The sequence below is a fragment of the Leishmania donovani genome, chromosome 8, assembly GCF_000227135.1.
Source record: "Leishmania donovani BPK282A1 complete genome, chromosome 8".
NCBI classification, from domain to species: Eukaryota; Euglenozoa; class Kinetoplastea; order Trypanosomatida; family Trypanosomatidae; genus Leishmania; species Leishmania donovani.
The window spans coordinates 417,702-427,036 of NC_018235.1; the positions used below are offsets into that span (position 1 = coordinate 417,702).

At 57.1% G+C, this 9,335-nt stretch overlaps 1 protein-coding gene across 1 annotated transcript; it reads right to left on the bottom strand.

Moving 5' to 3' along the window:
* Positions 1-763: 763 nt before the first annotated feature.
* On the bottom strand, positions 764-2,593 carry LDBPK_081000 (histone deacetylase, putative; the record flags this gene model as incomplete). Its single annotated transcript, XM_003858610.1, has 1 exon — positions 764-2,593. One exon carries the CDS (start codon positions 2,591-2,593, stop codon positions 764-766), a length of 1,830 nt encoding a protein of 609 aa, XP_003858658.1.
* Positions 2,594-9,335: the final 6,742 nt, after the last annotated feature.

Genomic DNA, 9,335 nt, shown 5'->3' on the forward strand with positions numbered 1-9,335 from the left:
CGTGGCGGGTGTATAGGAGGCCGCTGTTGATGGTGGTGGTGGTGATGGTGGTGGTGAGAGTCTGTAGAGGGCGTCGGGGGAAGTCGATCACGGCACAGGGCAGGTGGGGACGGGGACAGTGCAAGAGAGGGAGGGGGCGTCATCACAGGCAACGCAGGCGCGGACAACCTCACACAACAGCGGTGCATCATGCATCGCGCACGCAGGGGAGACGGCGAGGCGCGCAGCGACGCACGTCACACATTCCCGGTGCATGCGCTGCGCGCCAACACGAATCGGGGCCGGTGAATGCTGAGCTTTGCGCGATGGAGGCGGCACCGTGAGTGGGCGTGGGGACGACGTGGCGCGTGTGCTGGTGTTTTGTACTCCTGGTCGATGTTGGGGGGGGGGAGGGGGGGCTCGGTGGAAGGAAGGTGGAAAGAAAGCGTAATGGAACTGGCGCGAAACAAACGGATAGTTCTTTGTGTAAGGAGCTAGGCGGCGGGGAGGGACAAAATGTCGACGAGCCTCGAGAGTGTGCGGGGGTGCAGGAGAAAAGCAGCAGAAGTACGTGCATGTCACACCGATCGGCGATCACAAGCTGGCACGTGCTTGATCGGGTCTTTCAGTACAACGCACATATAGCAAGATTCCTTACTAGTCGCCGCCGCCGTGGGTGTAGAGCTGGGAAGCGCACAGTGTCGCGTGTTGATGTTTGTGGACAGCAGACGCCTCAGTCAAAACGCTAAGGTTTGTGGCACACGAGGCACGCGGGGATGAGAAACTAGTGCTCACGTGTCATGGCTTCCCGGTGTATTTGCTGAACCTTGGCTACCAGTGCGGCGCACCAGCGCTTGTGACGATCCAGGAGCAACGCGTCTTCTTGCACCTGCTCTGGTTCATCCGATGCAGCCGGCTTCAATTCAGAGCCCCGGCCGCTGGGTGCGGCTCCGACATCCTCCTCTGCCCGCTCCTCTCGCAGCTGCTGCCACTCGCGATGACGCCGCTCTTGCCGTTGCCGCAGGTCTGACCAGACCTTCGGTGACTTTTCCTCAAGAAATCGCTGCAGCAACGGGTCGGTGCGAGGAAGGCTCAAGGCAAGAGCGACCGAAAGCACCCCTTGCGCAACTGCCTCCGGGTTGTAGCCGCCCTCCAGAACAACGACCAGCCCCGCTGTCCGTCCGTCATGCAGGCACCACCACTTCAGCCGCGACAGGACCGAGGCAAATCCACCCTCGACGGCCATCTTTCCCAATGGATCGCCATAGGCAGCATCGAACCCCAATGACACCATGACCAGGTCGGGCCCAAACTCAGCCAGCCGGGGCAAGAAAATTTCCTCCAAAACAGAGTTCATTAGGTGGTCGGAGATGACCTGCTCACATCGTGCCGGCTGTTGCCCGTTGGTGTGCACGGCCACATTACAGATGCTGCCTTTGGAGGCGGCGTGTCGGCTCCCTCCCACGTAAGCCGTGTCGCCGCGGCCGTCAAATGGATAGAACTGCCTTTTATCGTAGCGGTGGAGCGAAAGATACAGTAGCGAGGCGGGGTCGCAGGCACCCTCAACAAAAGAAGCGGTTCCCTCGCCGAAGTGGACGTCCAGATCGAGAATTGCGATGCGCGGAGGGCCAGAGGGCAACGCTGATGCGTGCCGAATGCGCAGTTGCTGAACTGCGATGGCGACATTGTTGACCAGGCAAAATCCGCTCGGCTGTGAAGCCGTGCAATGATGCCCCGGCGGCCGCACAAGACAAAATGACACGAGGGGGTGCACACGCCCCGCAGCGCTGGAGGCGGTGTCGGAGCGGGAAGCCGCCACACCGCGAAGCGCGGCGACGCTAGCGTCGATCACGGCGCCTGCCGAGAGTCGGACAGCTACGCTGCTTGTCTCGTCGTTGCAGTAAACGTCGCTTTTCAAGTTCACCAGAGCCGCCCCACTCTTCAAAAAATGTTCGTAGACTTGCGGATCTTGGAAGGAGCAAACCTCGTCATAAGTGGCGAGCCGTGCAGGTATCCATTGCGAGCGGTTGGCTGCGCTGATCGGTGGCACCGCTCGGCCCAAGTCCGAGCCTGAGCTGCTATCCCTGTGCATCGTAAAGGGAGCCAGCAGCTCGACAGGCAGAACGTCGAGCGCGCGCTCGCAGCCCTGAAGTGTCTCGATTGCGCGTTGCAGACGGTGTGGTGTCTCGGGGGAGCGGTTCATGTCAGAGCGATGTAGCAGCATGCGCGCGTCGAAACACCACCCCACGGTGATGTCGGGAGGCTGAGGTGCCGCCCCACATGCCGTGCTGCTCACAAGAGCCGCTGTGGGGCTTTGTGATGATGTATCGCTGCCCTCTGCATCGATACAAACGCCCCCTGTGATATAGTACACTCCTTTGTCCACTAGCTTTCCCATGAGCACAAGCTCTTGATCGTCGACAAGACACAAGTCGGCGGACGGTGCGCTCGTGGAACATCGTGCTCGCAAGCCCACTCGACCAGCTACAGCTTCCAACGGCTCTTTCAGGTCACCTTTTCTAATCGGCGCTTCGGTTTCAAGCTGAGGACGCTGGAAGCGTCGCACAGTTATGATGCCATTCAGCTCGGGACGCGCAAAACGTGGTGGCGGCATGGATGAAGTCCGGTATGCTAAGCACGCAGAAGAGAGAAAAAAAAAGGTGGTGAATGCGAGTCAGAAGACCTCTTCATTGCCCCGGCGTCTAGACCACTTTGCGAGGCGCGGAAGGCATGCCACAGCAGGCATTGCGTGCCCGTGATGCACGAGAGCTTCGTCTCCCGAGTCGTAGAACTGAGGAGGTTCTAAGATGCTTCCTTTGTATAGCAGAAGGCAGAGTTTCTTTGGTCGAAGGCTCTCGCTCGAGAAACTGGTGCCACGTGCATGCGACGTGATCAGTAGGAAAAAAATATCAAGAAACAAAAGGTAGAGCTGTGACGGAAAGAGAAGAAAATAAGCTCTAGAAAAAAATACATTTACGCGCAGTCAGTTCACAGCGGCCTTCTGATGCTGGAAAGGGATGATCTGCTTGAGAGCCCACTCACACCCCAGTGGCCCGGAGAAGGGTGGCCGAATCCATTTCTGATTGCAAGGATCGGATATCCATTTGCTCGTGTTTCAGCATCTCTGCATGTGCCGCAGATGACATTACTCGTACTCCACAGAGTTCGGAGAGCTGAAGGTCCTCCTCAGTGTCTAAGAGAGCGACAGTGTGCTCAACGGAGAATCGATTAGCATCCTCTGGTGTGTGATTGACTCACCTCCCCGCTCCCCTCGCCTTCCGAAATACATGAAGCAAGACGCCGCGCTTTGCACTTCGATAAACATCGAGCTGGGCCTTCCCAAGGTTCAGGAAGGGCTGCACACCGTCCTGCTCGTCCAGCGCCTCTTGGTATCTTATGATGATGAACCGCGCAGCCCCACCAGCATTGCTGAGAACTCTGGTATACGGCCATCCATCGTTTGAGCTACTTCGCAGATTCGCGCGAAGACACGGACTTCCACCTCTGCCCATCCGCAACCATGTATCGTGTAATTCGTGGTCAGTCACAAAATATGCCGCATTTAGCGCTGCTTCCTTGTTGTGCATTATCCGCCTGCTGTCTCGCAGTTGTCACCTGCCAACGCTAGATTTACCAAGTAACCAGTGCCATAGATAAACTGGTTTCTTCATTCGACATCTACGGGGACGTCTACTGCTTGCAATGGGAAAAATGCGTCGCCGAGATCGCCGCTATGGACCATAAAGTCACCTGCAGGATGCTCTTGGAGCCACAGGTCTGGACTTCGCAGGCGACAGCACAATTAGCTTCCGTTCTCGCACTACTCAGACGCCATCTAGAGAAGAGAGAGTCCATGCATGCGATGGGCGAGCGTAGAGGCCAACAAACCTGAGATAAGGCGCGAGACGACAGCCCATCACGAGTAAGTGATGCGTGTTGCATCGCCGCTAACAACCCCTTGATCCGTCTAGAGTCCCGTCTTGTACTGCAACAGCGTCATAACGGGGACAATACCCTCCGATCAGACGACCCGCATCCCCGAGAGCTTATAGACCCCGCACATTTGCACGATTTTCCCCAGTTTGCTCTTTCTCTTTCCCAACATGTTCATTCTCTGCCAGGGGGCATGGGCCCAGCACAACTCTGCCCCAGGCCGGTCGCACGCCCACCGCCTGCTGCATCTCCCCTCGGGGTGGCGCGGGTTCCCTCACCAGTGGGCAGTGGGGGCCAGGTGGGACACATTGGGGTCACGTGGGCACCCTGCCCGTCACACACATGGCACAAACGGCTGCATAGTTGCAGCTCTCTCCGACGCAGCGCCATCAAGGAGCTCACCGCCGGCATCAGCAGCGACACATCGCTCTGACCTCACCACGTCGCAGGTGCTTGGCCCTGTCACTACAAGCAGAGGGTTGACACTCGCAGGGGACAGGGGAACTGCTTGGCTCCTCCAGAGGGAGTGGGTACTGGACTCTACTACCACTTTGAGGTATCCCCTGTCATCAATGCGCCCGTTTCGTTGTTTCCGGAATTGTTGGGGAGCATTCCCGAAGTGATTTCAGCGCCGTTGTAAATAATGATCTCGCTGGATGTCAACCTCATGGTTTTCTCGTCATCCTCGCTTAGCAACTCAGGCAACTTACTGATTGGCTTGTAGCCCAGAGTCGCCAGTGTTTTGGTGTAGCGGGCAAAGTTGCAGTCAATCCCGAAGAAAACCGTCTTCATCAAGGGCATGGACACAACAAATCAAACGATCGCATCCTTCACAGTCGCTTTAGCTCCAAAAAGCCGTGAATGGGATAAAGGCAGAGCAGATAACAAAAAAAAGAGACAAGCCTTATAACAAGGCAAATAAGATTTACATGTAGATTTAATCCTGCTTCCAATTGACGGGACTGCTGTGCCTCGCTGTCACACAGCTTGCGTAAGCGAGTCTATCAAAGGCCGTTATGTGAGGAATAGAGAAGTCAAACTGCAAAGGCTAATTTTTTTTTGAGATCCACGAGCTCGAGTCCAAGGCGCTGAACTGCACAAGGACGATAAGAAAGAGAGGTAGAGTCACATCCGATTGCAAAAGAAGATAGAAAACCAAGTAACCATACAGAAAACGAAAAGCAGGAATAATAGCGAATACATGCGTGAGAGGTCCGCAATCAAAAAAAAAATTATGTACCCTGAGTGAGTGAGATTGCCCTACAAGAGTTCTTGGTGATTCTCCAGCGGGCTAGGTGCAAAACGTATCCTCGACTCATTCCAGTCCAGCAAGACGTGTGCGTGATAGTCTTCACGGAGTGGCAACTCGACACCATAGGCAGAGAGCTGGTCCTCGTCGACTTGATGATCAACGAATAGAATGCTGAGAGCGCTCCTGTCTAACGGTGCCCCAATGTACGACTTGGGCGAAAAACTATCCAGCAAGAAATCATTACTGGTTTTGACACCTTCAACCCTAACTTTCTCGTCGTGCCGGTCGAAGGGGTCGAGCTCTCAGTCTATGTGAAGGACACCATTCACAGCACAGGATATGCGCTGCGAGTTTGCGAGAAGCAGAGGCCTTTTCGGTGGGATAGGTATTCCCACACCACGCTGAATAAGACTATTCGATACTCGCAGGTGACTCTTTGCCCTGTTTATTGTACTGGAGAGAGGAGTTTTCAGAGTAGATAACCCTCGTTTACTCCCAATGAGGCCTTTGACTTGCTTCGCCCACTCATCATATAGAGCCACAAACTCCCCCGCAATTGTATGCCGGTGGCTTTTGTCGGCATTTGTTTCACTTTCGCCGTGTTGCATTGCACCCGCATGTCGAGTGTGCTCCGACTCTTGACCCACCTTAGCCATCAAAGGCCTAAGTAACGCCGCTGTGCGGCGCGCCAGCGATACAGAACTTCCGCCAAGAACACCGGTACCGACGCAGTCGCCAAATTCTAGTGCCCGTCAAAAGAGAAGCTCCCGGCTGTCATTTGTCGATTTCGAACGGTATCGCCGGCGCTCCGCGCTTGCAGTGAGACGATCCGCGACTTTGAACGTGGTCACCTCACTCCCGAGTCTACTGCGCGGAGAGTGGAAGAGGGGAGAACAAAGCAATGATGCGTTCGCAGCGTAGTTCTGCAATGATGAGCAGCCTCGCGCATTTTTCGGCTGGACTCTTGAAATGCTTCGGTTTGAGAACCGTGACACCCTGTGGAAACAGTCACTGTGGGGGGTGTTACAACACAAAACTGCTGCAGGCACAGTACCTTCCAAAGCAAGCTGCTCGGCCATCCAAGCGTTCCACACTTCCCACTTTCTCAAGATAAATTCTTCCTTTGCCAGTGTTTCCTCCTCTACCGGTTGTGAAACCCTTTGATATGCTGATGATGATGCGTTAGACATAAGCAAGCTCTCAGGCAATGTTGGTGCTCTTCGACCAGAGCAGAAAGCGGTTATATCATGAATCCGCTTAGTGCTCAAGGAAGCGGCCGTTGCTACTCTCAAGATCCATGCACGCACATCGCGTACATTTGCTGCCTGCACCTGATAATAGCTTGCCCTCGCGCATGATAGAGCGAGAGCCACTCTCGTGCGAAGGTGAGAGGTTCAACTCGAAGCTTGTGCGCACTGGATGTGATGAGGATAGCATTTTCTAGCCGACAAAACACAACCCCACACCAAAGGTGCGTAGGCGCAAAAGGAGGGCAGGTGAGGCGACCAATGCTACAGAAAGATGCACTTTAGTGCTTCTTTTTCTACCTTGGTCACCCGGGGCAAAGACGACTCAGGTCATTCGCATTCTTTCCATTACTTCAACAGCGGAATACCCCTCATATATTTTACTACATCTGATGTATTTTCAAAATATTGTTTTCTGTCAAAGTATCGGTATCAGCTGCGTACACAACGTGGAGACCTCACTTACTTGCTCCTTCCGTCGACCAACTCCGCTATGGCCCTTGCACGCAACAACGCAGGCAACACGGAAATCAGCACAGAAGGCAGAAGTTATCGATGTTCGGTTACCAGACCGCGCGGCCCACAACAACTCGCACCTCCTAAAAAACCGACAGCAAAGACCACTCTGACAACACACAACGGCTCAAAGTGGTAGTAGAGTCCAGTACCCACTCCCTCTGGAGGAGCCAAGCAGTTCCCCTGTCCCCTGCGAGTGTCAACCCTCTGCTTGTAGTGACAGGGCCAAGCACCTGCGACGTGGTGAGGTCAGAGCGATGTGTCGCTGCTGATGCCGGCGGTGAGCTCCTTGATGGCGCTGCGTCGGAGAGAGCTGCAACTATGCAGCCGTTTGTGCCATGTGTGTGACGGGCAGGGTGCCCACGTGACCCCAATGTGTCCCACCTGGCCCCCACTGCCCACTGGTGAGGGAACCCGCGCCACCCCGAGGGGAGATGCAGCAGGGGGCGGCCGGCATGATGGGTGAGCGGCTGCGAGGCGCCCTGCTCAGCGGGTGGTGGGTGGTGTTTGGGGCCGAGGTCACGCACTGGTGACCGAGTCGGCGCACTGCCGCAACGTGTGTCTAGCGCTGCTTTGCAGCAGGCGGTGGGCGTGCGACCGACCTGGGGCAGAGCTGTGCTGGGCCCATGCCCCCGGCAGAGAATGGACATTAAAAAAATGGACTGCAACAATCAGAAGACGATGTGAACACAGCATTCAAAAGGGACGACAACAAAGAAGAACACGCGTACTGTTTCCTCAGCTTTTGCCTCGTTCACTGGAAAGAAGAGAGCCCAGGCGTCAGCCTTCCACCGCTCCCCCCCCCCTGCCCCGGCATCCGTGATACCCAGTTTTTTCTCAAATCGCAAACCCCAGGCAGCACAGGAAGGAAAAAGCGGCCCCAGCGCCCAGGCCAAACACGCCGCGTCGCCACAGGCCTGGAAACCCCCCCCTGCGGCCACCCAAAGCGCCGACTCGCAAACCCAAAGCAAAAGGACAGGGAAAGAGGTGCCCCGCCGCCCCGGCGCGCTGGGGGCAAACGTTCCCACGAAAGGGCCTGCGGAACAGAAAGGCCGCGGCCACCGCGACGCCGCGCCCCAAAAGCGCCCCATCCCCAGCAAATGGCGAACCGCCGCTGGGGTAGCGGAGCCGCACCGTGAGAGTAAAAAAAAGCGCTGTGCTTTGCCAGGCCTCGCCCAAAGCCCTCGAGTCATGCGGGTGCTGCCGTCTTCAGACTTTATCTCGTTTCGTTTGGGAATGTTACCGTCTGGAAAGGTTAGCCCATTGAAACCCTAAAGCTGCATATTATTACGGTACAGGCGAAAAACTATCTGCAGCTAAGTCGGCCACCCCAACACGGCGCTACAGCCCAGTGCCCGGCGTTTACGGAAGCTAAGCGCCTGCAAACCTTCGCTTTCGATGTCGGCGAGTGCGGCGCAGGCCCCGGCGTCTAGGAACACCGTGGCGATGCAACCCTTGAGCCTGGGCAACCCCCCGCCCATACGCCACCCCACCGCCACGCGTGGCAACGCGCGGCGCCATCATTCACTGATGCTTTCAGTGCCCGAACGCTTCTTTTGCGATGCGGCAATGCGAAGCGTAGTCTGGGGCCTATCCCGTTTTTAAAGGCATGATATGCCCCGCCTGTAAGATACCAGCTCCGTTTTTCCCCCCAGGCACAAACACGACAGACCGGCGCACGCGACCCTTTTGTCCCTGAAAAGTGAGTTTGGCCACGGCCCGGTTGAGCGCCGCGTCATCAAGATGGACTCGCGCTACGGCCGCATCCAAAGCCCCGCGTCTACCCAACCGTTGGCGCACTAGCGGCGCCCCAGGCGGCGAAACATCCCCGCAGCCCCCGCCCCAGCGCCAAGCCCACACCCGGACCCAGAGCCCCCATCCCACCGCCAGTGGCGCCCCGCCACCTATTGCTTGCGATCTGGGCTGCTATTCTATGCATGAAGCACCAGCCGCAATACCGCGCAGGCGTCTTTATAGAGAATGGCCTGCCTAGGACGCGAAAGCTTTGCTACCCAAAACGCAACAGCGCACGACATACCCCAGCACCTTCACCGGCGCCGCCGGCTCAAGGCCCACCCCGCCCGTGCCAAAACGGGGCTGGCGATCTTGCCAAGGACACCCCGTGGGTGCGTGGCCGCCGCTGCTAGGAGTTCCCCAAGCGTCCGCGGCGTTGCCAAGGCCTAGAAAAAGAACAACGTCGCCACGGAGGTGCCGGCGCCAGCGCTGCAAAGGTCGCCTACCCACCCCCCGCGCCAAATCACCCTGGAAGCCGTGCGGGCCGCCCGGGGCCTTCCCGCCGCCGCCCGTGGAGGCACCGACCTGCCCCCACGCCTGCGCAGACCGCCAAAAGCGCCGCCGCCGCCCCCCCCCCCCCCCACCGTCTTGGTAAGGGGAAAGGCGACGAGTTT